Source organism: Podarcis bocagei, assembly GCF_964188305.1.
Source record: "Podarcis bocagei genome assembly, chromosome: 2".
Classification (NCBI taxonomy): Eukaryota; Metazoa; Chordata; class Lepidosauria; order Squamata; family Lacertidae; genus Podarcis; species Podarcis bocagei.
The window spans coordinates 55,301,833-55,319,250 of NC_138126.1; the positions used below are offsets into that span (position 1 = coordinate 55,301,833).

Genomic DNA, 17,418 nt, shown 5'->3' on the forward strand with positions numbered 1-17,418 from the left:
GGGCTTAATCGTCTCTGGTCCGCGGAGTTAGGAACGCTCGAATACGCTCCAGTCACTTTGTTAAGTAGCTCTTGATTTAGAAAAAAAAGGGGGGGAGGTTGGTAATGGAAGGGCGCTGAAAGCTACCCGTTTTGTCCTTTTGTAGTTGTGGACGTTTTCCCACCTGAATCAATGAAAAATCTATACAAAACACAGCTTGGGTACCAAACGGCCACCTGAACCGCTCCCTCCAATGCTCGCCCAACAACCCAAAGCATATGCTGCGCGCGTGTTCCCGTTTTAGAGCTCTGCACCGCTCTAAACGTTTCCTATCTCTACGTGCCATCCAAGCTCACTGTTTCCCAGCCGGACAAGTATACTCGGCAGACTTCTGGACTGAACTATCTGATCTTCCTCAAGAGGGAGAAACGGAAGGCAGTGGGGTGTGTGAAAAAGAGGGCTATGGGCTGTTCCGCGGAAACTTTTTCTGTTCGCGGCAAGGCTCTTCGAAAGAGTCGTGGCGGGGTGTGGGGAGACCTAACCCAACCCCAGGGTTATGACGAAGCTTACTAGCCTCTTTATCTCTCTCCCCCCGCTTATTCTAAGCGATGGTAGCGTCTGAGACGCGCTTTGTTTGGCGGTTAGTTCAGATCTAACGCCTGGTCGGAGGAGCTCGAGCTAGGGCGGTTTTCGCGGCGGCGCGAGGGGTACGTTGCCTTCCTTACGTCAGCCTCGGGGCGGTGGGGCCAGGGGAGAGTTGCCAGGAGTTGCTGCTGAAGCAACGACGGGGGCCCCTGTTGCCTTTGGCGAGAGTGCCTCTGAGCCTGTGCCGTTCCCTGCCGCCTGGCCCTCCCCACTTTCGTAGTCGCGGCGGGTCTCCATGCCAAATGGCCCTACAGTTGAGGCCTGCGCGAGACGTTTTTGCCCCTGAGGGAAATTTTTGCCCCTGCCGGGGTGGGAGCTTCCATGCTGGCCTCGCCAGCGGCAAAGCGGAGCTTCTCCAGGGTCGGGTGATGCCATTTCTGCCGCCTGAGAGGACCGCTTCATCCCGCCTCATCTGGGGTCCAAGCCCTCCGTCAGCAACTGTTTCTTGCCCCCGCCTCGACTCCCTCAAAGTTGATGGCAGGGACGGTGAGGTTAGTGTAATGCCTTGATGGCAAACACTGGGATGAAAACACTGGGGAAGCCTGGGACTCTTAGTAGGGCTTGCATTTGGTGGCCATAAAGGAAGCCCACCTCTGTCCTCATTAGACATGTGTGTGCATACGTTGAAAAGCACATTTTGCTCTCTCCCCTGCCCTGTGTTTCTACCTTCATGATACTTAAAGAGCAAAAAAAGAAAAAGAAAAAAGGACAAGTATGCCAAGACTGACAATAAAGAAATGTACTTGGCATGTGTGGTTTGGTATTTTAGACTCTCAGATCACAGCACTTGTATCTACATGGTACCTCAGGTTACATATGCTTCAGGTTACACACTCTGCTAACCCAGAAATAGTGCTTCAGGTTAAGAACTTTGCTTCAGGATGAGAACAGAAATCGTGCTCCGGCGGCGCGGCAGCAGCAGGAAGCCCCATTAGCTAAAGTGGTGCTTCAGGTTAAGAACAGTTTCAGGTTAAAAACAGACCTCCGGAACAAATTAAGTACTTAACCCGAGGTACCACTGTATTTAATGTCACCGCACCACATAATATATCCAATGATCTTGAGGGGATTCAGGACATCTTACATTTGGTTCAGGCAATCTAACTGCATGTTATAAACTTCTGGAATAGTTAAGCTGAATCTCATTCTTGCTTCTGACAACTAAGACAAGCTAACTACATGGATTGTACCCCAAAATTCAAATTCACTTACTTCAAATTAATTTCTTCATTAAGATATTAAGAGATAAACAATTAAAATCATGCCAACCTTAAAAAGCTTTTAGGGATGATTACCAGAATGTCTGGTAAGAAAGCCAATGAATAAATGTTACTTTTTCCACTTAAGTTTGAAAATTTAACCTTAATTTTAATGACATTAATTTTTTGGGGGGGATGGGGAACCCACTACTTACCAAACTGCTGTTTTCATTCTCTTTTCTGTAGGAAGCCTGGGGTGTGAAAAATGAATAATAATGATATTAAGATTTATGAAAATGAAATCCAGTCTTTGGAAGAAGAAATTAAGATGTTAACAGAAGAATATGAATGTAGTCTACATGGATCTTTTGCTTATTCTGATGGGGAGATAATGAAGGCTATGTATGCAAATCTATCTATCTATCTATCTATCTATCTATCTAATTAGCCCAATCCATGTTTATTCATATGTAAAGCCAACTGAGTAATGTGCAGTTTGGGACTGATCCTTGAAGGGTCCTGAGTTTGGTTTGGACAGTAATGTAGAAAATTGCCTTTATCCTATATGCAGGCAATGTAAAACTGAACTTTTTTCTGTTACTCAAATGTAAAAGGGCATCTGTTACAGATATCTTAGTGGCAGCCAGTACATTAAGTGATTAGGAAGCTGGTACTTTGAAATTGGAAATGACCTTTTGTTTCAATAATAGATGTGCTTTTACATGGTATCAGTTAGAAAAGGAAAATAAATATTAACACCAGTGTAAAGAACAGGTGGCCTTGAGTACTGTTGTGTACAACCTGCCTAATTATCATATTTGTTAGATTTAAAACTAAAATGATCAGTTTCCTCATTTTTAACATAATGATATTGGTTCGTGGCTTATTGCAACAAGAACAACTTGTGTTCCTGTAGGCTTCCTCTTCCCCTCATGCATTTATCTTTGGCACTGATAGTTTCTTAAACCACTGTTTCTTGCAACTTCCCAGATGAGAAATACATTAGTTTAAGGATTCACAAAAAAACCCCAACAGAATATGAAACCAGGATATTCTGATTTGTTGGAAGTCCTAGATTTATTAATCTAGGATACTGGTGCCAAAGCCAAACTTGCAAGGAAAGGAAGAGAGAAGGGAGTGTCTGGGTACATAGTTCATTATTAATTGAATAAAATATGGCTTATTGGACCAAGTTCATTAAGTTTGAGCCAGTCCAGTGCAATGTAAGTCTAGTGCTATGTAAAACAATACTAGGGAGATGTGTATTGAAATACTTTACACAAAAAACTAGGCTATTTGCCAATATGTCAATGCTGGAAGTAGGCTTCTCATTTTCTTGCTGACAGCTGAAGTTTTTTCTATCAGGAAATCATTTAAAGGAAAATCTCAAGAAGACTTAAGGCACTATGAATTTTCTCCAGACTTGAAAACTCAGCTTGACTTCTTAGAGTCTGATCTCTTCTTCATGATGAAATTTACAGGCATTTGCTTCACACATTGTTCTAGAAAACCTGTGGAGAAAAGTAAGTATTTTGACTCTTTGTGCCTCACCCATTCTTAATTTCTATAAGCTTCTGTCATATGTCATACCTTATCACATTTGAAAAGATCCTACAGCTGGGGTAGGATAACCTGTTGTCCAAATCCTCAAGCTGTAGTTTCCGTTTTCTGTATAGTCTTTAATTCTACATAAGATCTATTGAGACTGCATATCCTCATGATATCAGATAGGTGGAGGTATGGAGATGAGTGAAAGTTTACAGAGGAGAGGAAGAGGCCTAGTTAAATGAAAGCCCCCCCCCCTTCTGTTTTTCCTTTTGTATTTTAGAATCTGGGGATACTGATCAGCCAACACTGGTTATACTGGTGGTGCTGACTAATCTGCCCAGAATAAAACATCTATCACCAAGCTGACTTGGTGTGTATAACAGACTCGGACTGATGAGCTTGGTGGCCATTTGCTAACCCAGGTGTGTTCACCTGTGTATTTGGTGCAACATCATTCCATGTCAGAGAGATTAACGGTGGGGAGGGGTTCACCATAGTCCATAAAATCTTCGTCCCCTTTTCTAGGAGGAGACTGATGTGCATTGTCTGGGTTCAAGGGATTGTATGTGTTGTTGGGCCAGAGAGACAGATCAGAGATGTTGTTAATGTACTGTTCATCCCAGTGTACTACAATCTCCCTGATCAAGCAGGTGTGAGTATTCTCGAAAATTATGTTGAATAGCTTTTTCAGAGTGGTCATGGGGGACTTCAGTATTCATACTAGGGCTGCCCAAGCAGGTGGGCTCTGGACATCATAGCCTCCAGGACAATGACAGGGCTGTCTCAGTACATTGTTGGCCCAGCACATGTGGCTGGACATAACCTTGACTTGATCTTAGCCATTTCATTGATTAGGGAACTCACTGTGAGTCCGTTGTCAGTACAGATTGTTCCTTGGTGTGGTTTGGAATGAATGCGGCTACTTCACTCTATAGGGGTCCTCTAAATATTTTCTGGACTCTCAGCTCCCATCATCCCCAGACAGCATAGTCAGGGAAGATGGCAGTTCAGAACAAGCAACACGTGGAGGGTCCACAAGTTCCTCCAGCCCAGCTTCAGACAATTGTAATCATGAACTGGTTGGTAGAATAAATATTTTATGTTAAATATGGCTAATTTTAATGTTATTACTCATTTTTAAAAATGAATTAAACAGATATCAGTACCTTAATAAAGGTCTCTTTTTGTTTACTTTTGTGGTAGGTGGAACTAGAACTACACACAAATACAGGCTATCAGGAAATTGCCATTCAGTGTCCTTTCAGTTGCAATTTCAACTCATGGAAGAAAATCAGGCAAAGGAAGAAGACGTTCATATCAAACAGGTATATATTAGGAAGTCTGATTTTTCTTTGGCAACCATCTATATTTGGTCACAGCATCACTTTGATTATTTTGGTAACTACTTTTCTAGAAAGCCTAGTAGCATTTTCCTTCAGCATGAAAGATAAAACATCACTTTTCCTTGCTAATGATTAGTATTTGGTGTGCGCACATGTGTTTCTAAAAAGAAAGCTCATTGCAATATTTAATTTAAAGCATTTATGTCACACTCTTCAGCTGAAATGGCATCCAGAGTGACTTATATAAGGTCACTAACAGATATGGCAGCACTGACTCTCAGGCCAACTATGTAAAGTGATGCAAAATGAAAAAGGGATGAAGAGGAAATAAGAAAATTATAGAAACCTCTAGCACCAGTTCTTACAGTTCCGTAACACTAACCAACTTGCATGGAAGTACTGTAGTTGAAGAAGAGCCAAATTTAACTAGTCTCTGAGTAGAGTTGTTTGAGTCACCTTGCCATCCCATCTCTGCTTCTGATAGAATACAATGAATAGTACTGAGGGTTGTATTCAACTGACTTTTAGTATTGAAATTAATGAACCTATGCTAGTCATGATCATTAATTTCAATGGGTCTTCTCTGAGTAAGAGACTACACCCCTGAGTGTATTATGTGTATTTAATTTAGAAACACATGAAAGATTAGTTCTTCTGATGACTTGTTCCATTTAAGAGCACAATCCTGTGTTTGCCTATTTAGAAGTAGGCTCCACTGAGTTCAGCTGCTTATTTCAGTGTGTACAGCAGAGGTTTTCAACTTTTTTGAGTCCACGGCTCCCTTAACCAACTACATTCTTTCTGCAGCACCCCTGGGGCTCAGGAGCCCAATTAAGTCACCCCTTGACTGAAGAGCTGGCAGCCTCTCACCCTTTTTTGAACACCCTCCCTTGTGAAGTATTCCCTCAGCCTCCTCTCCTCTCCTCTCTCCTTGGAAGTCCTCCCAGGAGAAGTTGCTGCTGCTGTCCCTGGTCTCTGAGCTGACCATCCCCCCAAGAGAGGTTCCTCCGAGAGGCAACATTCACCTGAGGAGCTTATAGCCAGGGCTGCTGCGATAAACAGCTGTCTAAATTGCCAGTAGATGGCAGCATTTTCCATCTTCTCATAATGACATAGTCATGAGCATCAAAATATAAATTACTATAGATTTGTCCTATTGTAATCTAAATGGGGTGTGATGGGAGGGTTGAGTTAGAACAAGCTAAAGGTAAAGGGAACCGCCAACTTTCTGATTGGCAAGCCCTAGGCTCTGTGGTTTAGACCAGTGTTTCCCAACCTTTTTTGGGCAAAGGCACACTTGTTTCATGAAAAAAATCTCGAGGCACACCACCATTACAGCCCCGTGACGTCAGCGCGCAGCGTCACGCCGGGAGGGACATGAATTGCTAGCAAATTACATAATCACCTCCTTGAGGGCTGGCTCATCTTCTCCGAAGGCAGAACCCCATTAATTAACAGTACAGACTCACACCATAGCCAAGACGAGGGGGGAAAACCTCAGTCATGCACAGTCATGCACATGTGGGGGCTAAATGAGGACGAAGACCAGGCAGAGAGCAGGGTTCAAATCACCCCACCTGGCCAGGACAATCCCTGGGCCACTCGCCTGACCCACCTCACAGGGCTGTTGTTGCGAGGATAACACGGGGAGAACCACGCGCGCCCCCGGGAGCTCCTTGGAGGAGAAAGCGGGCGATGAATGCAATGCACGAAATATATGAGAGGCGACCAGGTTTTGCAGGTGAGGGGCCCCCGCCAGCCTCCGCTTCCAACACCCGGCGCAACGACGCCGAAGTTTCCCCCCGGGCTCGGCTCGGGGAGCAGCGCTGCTCCCCCCCGGCTCCCCTTCGCCCTCCCGGCTCTCTCTGCCGCCCACTGGGGACCCCCCTCACCTGCCAAGTCCGGAGCGCCGGTGGAAGTTGCATGCATGCATGCAGGGCGCCGCGTTGCCATTGCATTGCACTGCACTCCATGCAACGCCTGCACGCATGCATTGCCTTGCACGCCTGCCAAGGGGTCTCCCCGCGGTCCGATGCGTCCCCTCCGGCGCGGATGCAGCATTGCAAAAATAACCCCCCCCCGACGCAGCCCTACCTGGGGGGCAGCCTCCGCCTCTGCCGCTCCGCCTCCGCGGGGATCCCCGGGCTCCATCCTGCCGCCCGATCTCCGCGGGGGCGCAGGCAGGCTGCGCGGGGTCTGCGCGGAAGAGCCCCTGCCCGCCCACCCAGCCGCCGCTGCGCTCATTCCATGGCCGGGAGAAGAGCGCTTCAAACAAAACGCCCGGCCCGCCAGGCCACGCTGGGAAACGTTCGCGCACCCCACGCGGGCGTGGAGCCCAAGGGCGAGGGGACTATGGATCCCGGCAGCCCCCGCGCCGGGGACGGAGGGGGAGAGGCCGGGTGCAGGGATGGAGGGACGGGTGGGCGAGCGAGTGAGTGGCAGCCGCCAAGCCTTGGCCGAGAGCCAGGAAGGGCCTCCCCGGAGGAGGAGGAGGAGGGAGGCGCAGAGCGGGAGGGAGGGAGGGAACCCCAGGGGTCATCTAGTGACGGCGCTCCAATCGAAAATTTGACTTAAAAAAAAAAATCTTTCGAATTTTTTAATTTTTCCCGCGGCACACCAGGCAACATCTCGCGGCACACTAGTGTGCCGCGGAACAGTGGTTGGGAAACACTGGTTTAGACCACAGTGCCACCCGCATCCTGTTAGAACAAGGTAAATAAGTCTAAATTGCCAGTAGATGGCAGCATTTTCCATCTTCTCATAATGACATAGTCATGAGCATCAAAATATAAATTACTATAGATTTGCCATTTGTATCTTTATTGAAAAATTGTTTCCCCTTTAGAAAAATATATGTACACCAGTGTTTCATAAACTAGCACTGAAATCCAGACTTCTATTTTATATTTTATAACGTAGGTCTAAAGTCTGTCATACTCACCTTGTTCACTTATGCCAGTAGGACAGACATTGTCTCACTGTGAGCATGCAAGTGGCTTCTGCTTCAACTCCCCACCCACTGCATGAGTGGGAATTGCAAACCATGATTTCTGGCTGATTTTGGGATGGTTTTGGATATAACACTAAACCAAGGATTGCTGTTTGCTGTTTCTGCTCCTGCTAGGGGAGCTGAATTGGAAGCCATCTGTTCATTCATGGTAAACTATTAACTGGTTGATTGTGATGCATGAACAAGGTGAGTATAGCAGATTATGTATTCTTCTGCTCTGAAATATACTATAAAGCTATATAGTGTAAGAAATAGTCATTAAAACAGGAGCCTCTGTTTATGTGACATCCTAGGTTTCTTACAGAGAAACACCAAATTGTAATATACCTAGCAACCGTAGTTATTTTTTTACACTTATAATTTAAATACAGCACAAAATAGCACTTTCCTGTAATTTACCTCTGCAACTGTAGCTGTGATAATCCTGCTTGGAATTGGTTAGTTGTCGTGTGCAGCATTTGCCTTACAACAAACATCTGCCCTCAGTGGGGCAGTTCAGTTGTAATGCTGGTGCTTTTTAAACTGTGGTTAGGTAATCAGTGCTAGGCAGTGGGGTAACATGCTTCCTCTAGAGTGAAATTATCTCCCACATTTAATTCTACATCAATGCTTATTATTAAGATTAGATAGTGTCCCCACTTAATCTAGATTTGTTAATCGATTCCAGAATCTAAACTCAAATCCTGATTAAAGAAGGAAACTGGCTAGTCTTACATCGGCATGAAGGTAAAATTTATTCCAGGGTGACCAAGATGATCAAGGGTCTGTAAACCAAGCCTTATGAGGAATGGTTGAAGGAACTGGGTATGTTTAGCCTGGGAAAGAGGAGATATGATAGCCAAATATCTAAAGGCTTGTCAAACGGAGGATGGAGCAAGCTTGTTTTCTCCTGCTGCAGAGGGTTGAATCCAAACCAATGGATTCAAGTTACAGGAAAGGAGATTTCAACTAAATATCAGGAAGAACTTTCTGATGGCATAGCTGTTTAACAGTGGAACGAACCCCCCCCCCCCCGAAGGTGGTGGACTCTTCTTCCTTGAAGGTTTTAAAGCAGAGATTGAATGGCTATCTGTCATGGATGCTTTAACTGAGATTCCTGCATTGCAAGAGGTTGAACTAGATGTCCCTCATGGTCCCTTCTAACTCTACAATTCTAAAAATTAAAAAGACTTGGAAAATAAAAAAATATTCACCTTGTGGTAAAAAGATCACAATGTAAGCAGAAGATGTGCCTTCTGGGAGGGCATTCAGCTATCCCTAAATATCCACCTGTAGATCTTTCATACAGTGGAATTGTAATAGTGTCTGTAGCTTTAGGTTGCTGCTGAAATGAAGTCATTTTTCTGTGAAAATTAAAAGACCAGAAATTCTTCACATGATGTCCATTATAAGTGGCAAACTGCCATTTGCAGCATGGTTGAGTTGATGTAATCTGTTGGTCTTTCCCTAAGACTTTTCCATTTACATCATTTACATGGTAATTCCATGAATTACTATTTGTGTCTTGCCAAGATCAGAGAACGAAGGAAAGTAAAAACAAGTAATAGGTTTTCCTTAAGTAAAATGAAAGCGGGTAGGAGTGCAGCAAAGTGAAGGGAGTGAAAATGGTTGACTGTTTGCATGTTGCTGTTATATGTGTATTTGACATCCCTGGAAACCAGCTGTATGGGTGTTTTAGTGTGTTCTCCACATGTTGTGGAAACAATAGCATAAAACAAGAGATCAAATAAAAAACCCTAAACCTTTAGTTTTTAAGGTATGTGATATCCATAAGTTCATCTAAAGAATCTTGCTGAAGTGTTTTAGGATAATCAGTTCTAGAACATTGTAATATCTCATGACCATCATGGTTAGCAGCTCTTGATAGCCTTATCCATGGGTAGGCAAACTAAGGCCCGCGGGCCGGATCAGGCCCAATTGCCTTCTGGATCCGTCCCGTGGACGGTCTGGGAATCGCCACTTGGATCTCCAACACACGCGTTCTTTCTCTCTCCCTCCCTCTCCCTCACACAGTGGCGGTACCTCCTCCCTCCCTCCTCCTGGCTTCTCCCCGCCCTCTCTAGAGGAGGAAGGGGGCTGGGCTTTGTTGGTGCCAGCAGCAGCAGCAGCACTCGAGCGGCTGCCATTTTAAGCAGCCCCTCTCTGGAGCCCCTTCGCCAGTAATTTTTTTAACTTAAGTGAACAAGTTAAGTGATCTCCTAAAGTGATCTCCTAAAACGTCCATTTCTTTGTATGGCTTCAGTTAGTCTATATTTTTAAGAATGGACTTGTGGTAGCTCATGAATGCTTTGCACTGCTTTGGGGATATAAATCTAAAATAAAATCTCTTTCCCTCAAGAACTAGGACATTGCATTTGTCATTTTCTCTTTCAACCACAAGATGGCACTTGGATATGAATATGTAACTTCAGCTTCTGAAGATTTTAGTTTGCCTAAAATATTTCACCCTTGCTAAGTTTTGCTCTTCAGAGTGCACATGGAAGCTTTTCAGACAGCAGTAGTTTACTTCTGTGCTAATGTTAACTTGGGTACTGGTTTTGTATTACTGCTTTGGTAGGTAGCCTGCTACTACTGTTCCTTTGTCTCAGAGCATCCACTTTGCATTCAAAAGGCCCCAGATTCAACTCCTGACAGGAATGGAAAGGCCCTCCCATCTGAAACCCTGAAGAGCTGCTGCCAGTCAGAGTAGAGTATACTGAACCAGTGGAGCAGTAGTCTGACTTAGTATAGGGCTGCTTCCTATGTTTCTAAAAGCAGTGGCTGTTCCATAGTTCTTCACAAAATAAAGTCACAGTAGATCAAAAATTCTTCCCAACTATTATTTCTACTTGGAAGGATACATTCTAGCCCTGAGCCAAAAATGCCATCTCTTAAAAGCATCCCAGAGGAAACAGCAGTAATCATTGCCAGATCTTCCAAGAGTAGTTTAACACTTGTCAAATGCACACTTTAAAGTGGTGGAAGGGTAAGCCAGCAGTATAGTGCAAGTTTGACACCTTCTGTATTACTACAGAAGTAGAGAACCCTATTCCTGGCCTCCTTGGCATCAGCAGCATGACTGACTCATGTGCCTTCAGATCTTAGTTTTCCCTAATGTTGAAGAGAATTTGGAGTAGCCTTAACTCATGCAGAGATCAACATAGGACATCCAAATTTCTGCCAAATTGCAGTTTCTCTTAATGGTCACCTTTCATTGATTTATTATGTACTATATATAGAAAAAAATCATTGTAATTTGATCATATTTTAGTCCTATATTTGAGTATTTTTTACTTATTTTATCTATTAATAAAACATTTTCTTTTTTCTGAACCAGTGTAACAAAAATGTTTCAGCTATTGTTACGGACCTTAGCATTGTGATAGAATCTGACGAATATTTGGATTTAAGCAAGCTTGTATCAAGGTAAGACTTCTACTAATATATAGAGAAATATCTTTCTTTGCTTTGGACAATGTCAGTTACACACAACATATAGTATGTTCCAAGTCCCACTGAGTTCATTGAGACATTCAGCTATGTGGTAAAGTAAGGCAATGAATCCTTTTTAGCCCAAGGGGTAACTTCTATTCCCTTGAAGGTAATTTTCCATGAGCCATATGTCAGTGGTTGGTGGGGCCAGCATCAACAGATGTGGCTCATAGTTTAGCAGACTACATACCAGTGGTGCATCTATACACCTATCCATTCAGGTAACAAAAAGGCACTACCACAGTCAAAGGACACATTCCACCCAGGGAAAAGCATTTCACACTGGGCAGGTGACTGACTTGGCCTGGGGAGAGGATGTATGGCCTAGGGAGAGTCCTGAGGGTGGGATAGGAAGGGCTACATTCAGCCCCTGGGCTTGATGTCCCTCACCCACATGTGGTATAAAATTTCTCTCTTAATTAAGTTGCTGGCATATATGGTTATACAAGATAATACAGCTTTTATGTTTGAGAATGAACTACCTTATTCTAAAGGTGCACCAATCTGTGATTTGGAATCACTCACCCGCAGTGTCTCTGCCTTAGGTTCAGCTTCAGTCTATCAGCCCTTGTCCAGCCCACCACTGCTGCCAGGCACGGGTTCAGCTTGTGCCTAGCCGCTCCTGACTCAGTTTTAATGGAGAAACAGTCTTGGTGGCATCAGCACAGTGATGACATTGTACCCCAGACTTCCCAGTGACTGCTCCCAATGGCTTCATACTGATGCTAAACAACCCTGGAAACAAACCCTGGAAATAAAGAGTGCTTTGTGGTATCCTGCAACTATGTTGCCAGATTATAGACACATAGTTTCCCAATGCTATGCTCTGAGACATGTCATGCAAGTATGTATCTGTCATATGCTGAAGGGGCACCTTTTTATCTTGGCCTTTGACAGCTGAGATACATATTTTCAGTATCCACCCTATTTGTTGACTGTAATTTGTTTTAAACTGATGTTTAAGAGGAGGAGAGCTCAAACTGAGTATGTATTGATTTACATGTAATTATTGGAAATAATAATAATAATAATAATAATAATAATAATAATAATAATAATAATAATAATAATGTATTTTTAAATTGCTGAAATGCACCCTGGAAACTTATAGGTGAAGGGCACATAAGAAATTAGCTAAACAATAATATGTAAGAGCAAAACCACCATAAAACAGTGCCTCCAATCCCCAACTCACAGAGATGGTCCAGGAGGATACCATGGTCAGTGGTATGAAAGGCTGCTGAGACTTATAACAGGAGCAGCAGGATTTCAGTCCCCCATCGCTACTGAAGAAAAGGTCATTTGTCAGGGCAACCAAGGCCAAGTCTGGGACAAAACCAGGCCTGAACCCAGACTGGAATGTGTCCAGATAGTTTCCTCTAAAAGTACCTGAAGCTGAATTGCTACCACACTCACAAATACTTTATATGTAAGATGTTCATAGGTTAGAGAACTTATCACATGAGTTTTTAAACTCTTGTTTCCTTTCCCTTTAAAATAAATGCAGAAATGGGGGTAGTGACAGTCAAATAGGAGGTTTGTGTAGGGAAATCAAGTGTTAGAAATATGATTTAGTCCTGGTCCAGTGAATTGTGGGGAATCACTATGGGCATGTTTCTAGAAGCAATTCTTAAAGTCAAGGGAGTCGCTAAAGCATCCCTTGCCTTTGAAAATTGCTACTCAAAATACACCCGAGGAAGGCTTTCTCTCCCCCTCCCCCAGTAACAACAGCAGGCTTGGAATAAATAATATTTACAGCGCATAGTTCCCCCCTCCTTTCCCTTTCAAATCAAACCAAATGGAAGTCAAAAGCATACACAAAACCCTCAATATGGCTATTTTTATTTTTTTAACTGTTTAGATCCTTTAGAAACATGCTTGGCTGCAAAACCAAGGTAAAGATAAATGAAAAAAATAAGCTTAGCATCTTTGCAGTACATAAATGTAGGTTTTCTTGTCAGGATTTCTATTTCAGCATGTGGTATTTCCCAGAGCCTAACTGATCTTGAATTTCTCTGCCGGTTGCAGTACAGTTGACTCTTTCCCTTCATCTGTGGAAATAGGCAGTGGCATCTCAGAAGTTCTGCCCATTTCTGAGAGCAATATAAAAAGTGGCAGCCAATGTTTAGTGTAATCTGTTGTATGGGTCACACAAAGTGATTTACTGTGTTTATTTTATGCAGTAACAGTTTTCATACGTATATAGTGCCCATTGATATTTAGCAAACCAGACTGGGTTTACTTTGGCATATTAGCTCTTGCCTAACATAATTGATGTGGCACATTCACCAAAATAACGATGGGAAAGAGTTTCCCAAAAAAATATTATAAGCGAGTGTTTGGCTTTCATGCTAGATTTGGTTGTTATATCATCATCACAGAACTAACTCATTGTGTAATTATTTCAAAAGCTGCTTTCTTGATGCAGTTTGAAGCATTTAAACTTGACTTTTGCCTACCAGCCAACTGAAATTTGAGTCCATCAGTAGTGTGCCAGAAGTGAGTATTAAATCACATCTGGAGCCAATTAAGCACTGAAAGACTTTTACATTTGTAGGTAGTGGAGGAGGGTAAAACATGAAGCATTTTTTGCCATAACTGGAAGGGTCACTGCTTTCGACCCCCCCACCCCAGTATGGGTGCAAAAACGTAATCATGCTTTGGTACTCTAAAAACCTTTTTTTTTTTTTTTTTTTTTTGGTAAGACTTAATGTAGAATCCAACAATTCTGAAACATTTCCTTGTTCAACATCATTAAAAGTTATCACACATAGCTTGTGGTTCATAAGTTGTTGTTTTTTGCATGTGTTACGATTTTCTTTTAACGACTTCATTTCATGAGACTGTAAACAGTGGTTTAGCGTAACTTGCACAATTTGCAGTGAGCCTTGGGCTTATATGTTCCCACCTCTCACATGGCTGAATAACTTCAGAAGCATTTTCTTTTTTGTTCACCTTAATCAATTTCAGGAGTTGCTGATGGGACTCATTAGATTAATCCTGCCCAGAGTTTGTTGGTGATGGTAGGGCTTGCAAACGTGTGCTTTTAACATGTATTCCTTGTTAGATATGAGTAAAAGTGCCTGTGGTCTCTTCCCTGCCTTCTCATTCCATCATTGCTGCTGGAAGCTTGACAATCATGAGATGGTAGGGAATGGAGCTGCCGGGCAGAGTGAGTAGGGTGTGTGAGGTCTGTGAAAGTGTCAGTGACAGTTTCTTAACCAAGCAAGCAGATTAATTTTCAGCAACTCTTCACTTGTATCTGTGTAGGCGAGTGTGCAGCATTCGTGGAGCAATGCAACAAACTAGAATTAAGCCAGGATATGGAACATAGATGTAATTACAAATCACAGTTAACGCAAACTGAGTTTTACAAAGCAACTGCAAACTGTAATCTACAGTACTGGTTTGATGGCCCCAAACTATGGTTTCAGATGTACAAACAAATTATAGTTAAGCTAAACAAACTATGGATTAGCAGTGTATCCAAATCAGGACTAAGCCTCTCAAGATCTGTTTAAAACAGCACAACAAATCACCCTAAACAGAAGATACACAAAATGATGTGGTATTTGGTTTGAACAGCTTTAGCAAGTTCTTTCCAACAGAGGGCCTAAAGAAAATCTAATGATGTTCTAAATATTTTTTAAAAAATTATAAATGAATTTTTGTAAGGGGTATGGAAATATTTTTTTAATGGCATAATGTTGTTTTCTAGAGTTGAAGAGAGTGGGAATCTCTTGCTGTTCTTCAAATGCCTCTCCTATTTCACTGAGTGGTGTGATCATCGGAAACGCACTTTGACCCATTTCAAGGTAGTGTTTTGAAAAGTTATGCTTTCTTTTAAACCTTCCTTTTTCTCTGTTAACCAGCTTCATTATGGAACAAGAGTAAACTGAATGACATTGGTTTTTGAAATATGGCTTAATTTAATGGTACTGCAAGTTTTGGGGAAAATATAAATTCATGGTTGTTTGGTTCTGTGCTATTTTAAAAATCTCAGTCCCTCAAAAATAATGTTTTATGATTGTGTGGACTGCCGAGTTGAAACTTTTCACTGTCTTGTCTATTGAGGTTCTGAGAGAGTCAAGAGCATTGTGTGGTTGGTAGGCTGACAAGACTCCTCATCTAAGTCTGAACTGTTAGTCACAGATTCCGAGTCTGGTAACTCTGGAATTGTCACAGAAGAGGACTGGGGACTGGGTCACAACAATTTGAGGATTCCCCCAATATGCCTATTGAGGGAAGGGGAGAAGGGTTTAGTGGAGAGCAAATAAAGGGTTCAATTTGTCAGTCATAGGATGTAGTAGAAGGAGTGGCAAATCATGGAACGTAAAACTGAGGAAGATGCTGTGATCAAATAAATATTCAATCTACCTGGCTGTAGGCAGAGATTGAAAGTGCTCAAACAAGGAAAGGATTGAGGTAATAAAATGGAAGTGAGGTTTGGTGGCATTGCCCAACCACATATTTTGCCAAAGACAAACTATGTATTACCATCTTTGCCCAGTCACAGAAGACCATTTACTTACAAAGGAATAGTGAAGTATGTCCTCTTTCTTTCTTTTTCTTTCTGAGGATTTGTATTATTAGACATGTTTTAGTCAATAGAGTTTTAGTCAATAGGTAATACACACAAACTAAAAGCAAACAGTAATCTCTAAAGATTTTGCCATGTAAATGAGATTGGATACATAATACAATTAAAGCAGCAGAGCTAGAGCAGAGCTTAATAGTTGTAAAAATCTTCAATGTTAGTAAATAATTAAATCAGAAAAGAACATATCTGGTATGAAAAAAAAGAGCACGCAGATCAGAATTTACTGATAAAGAAGGTAGTTCTGAAGAAGTCTTCAGCTGACATGCACAAAGTTGGATAATTATATTCAAACCAGCCCAAATGACTTCTGTTTTGAGATAAGGGTTTAAACTCTAGCTGATCACAACACAGGTACCACAATCTAAAAATAGTCATGTGGTGGCTTGAGGAGAGTGATATATTAAATACAATAAAAATTCACAATTATTGCTTACTGCAAAGTACTATGCATGATTGGATAGAATCAAGTTCCACAGAGCTCAATAGGACTAACTTAGAATTGTGCATAAGATTGTGGTTGTTTGTAAATACCTATTTGAATTGTATAGGACTGTACTTAATATTACCAAAATGGATGCATTTCCCTTCTAAGTACATTGACAGCTTAAAGAGTGTCAATAAGGTGCATTATGAATTGTTCAGTTATTAATATTCTTCAGGGTTTTTCAGAAAATGAGTAATTGTTTCTTGGTAACAGTGTTCAATGCAGAGACTATGTTGGTATCTTTTAAGATACCATGGTATCTTTTAAGCAATATTAATATTGCCAAGCATGAGTTTCAGGTGCTGACTATTTCTGCTTCAGAAATCTAACCAACTCAATCTGACTGTTCTCATTCACATGATGAAATCCTGGCTTAATAACCTAGGATTTGTATGAGGTTCATGCACCTTTACACAGACCCTTTGCTTTCTCTTCGCACTTCCGTTTCTGTGAGTGGAAAAGCAAACTAAGAAGTTGCCAACTTTAAACAATGGGAAACTTCCTCAGATCTATTTGTAGGTCTGTTACTGATTAAAGATGAAAAGCTGTTTGTTGCCTCCATTTTATCCCCAATATATTGTGTCCTACTTTGCCATTAGACAAAAAACTGGTGTCTTAAATCCAGCTACTTTATGTTTGCTAGAAAATAACAAAAGTTTATTCTGCTTCAGCAAAGTCTGTCTCATTTCTCACATGTTGTGCATTATGTATTTCCTATATAAAACACATTAGACTGGTCACATGAGAATGCTAGCCCTTCTCTCTACATCAGCTGATTATTCTCCACACAGTGTTAAAGCATTTTTTTAAAATTTCTTTATTCTTTTGAAATACAGGCAACCCCCCATTTATGTGGGGGTTATGTTCCGAGGTACAGTGGTGCCCTGCAAGACGAATGCCTCGCAAGACGAAAAACTCGCTAGACGAAAGGGTTTTCCGTTTTTGAGCTGCTTCGCAAGACGAATTTCCCTATGGGCTTGCTTCGCAAGACGAAAACGTCTTGCGTTTTTTGCAAGTTTGTTTCCTTTTTCTTAACACCGACACCGTTAATACAGTTGCGACTTGACTTCGAGGAGCAACTCATAGAACGCGGTGTGGTAGCCTTTTTTGAGGATTTTGGTGATTTTTGAAGCTTTTCC

At 42.1% G+C, this 17,418-nt stretch overlaps 1 protein-coding gene across 3 annotated transcripts in view; it reads left to right on the forward strand.

Annotated features, from left to right (window-relative positions):
* Window positions 1–332: 332 nt before the first annotated feature.
* The window catches only part of CENPP (centromere protein P), a 165,201-nt gene continuing 148,115 nt past the window's right edge, over window positions 333–17,418 (forward strand). The window contains exons 1-6 of one of the 3 annotated variants that reach the window (XM_081177137.1): window positions 333–414; window positions 2,070–2,225; window positions 3,189–3,346; window positions 4,575–4,696; window positions 11,041–11,129; window positions 14,914–15,010. In XM_081177137.1, coding sequence (XP_081033263.1) covers window positions 2,089–2,225; window positions 3,189–3,346; window positions 4,575–4,696; window positions 11,041–11,129; window positions 14,914–15,010 — 603 coding nt within the window. In that variant the 5' untranslated portion in view covers window positions 333–414; window positions 2,070–2,088. Of the gene's footprint in view, window positions 415–439; window positions 687–716; window positions 1,116–2,069; window positions 2,226–3,188; window positions 3,347–4,574; window positions 4,697–11,040; window positions 11,130–14,913; window positions 15,011–17,418 lie in introns of those variants that run through there. The other 2 variants (XM_081177136.1, XM_081177138.1) reach the window with 2 other exon arrangements.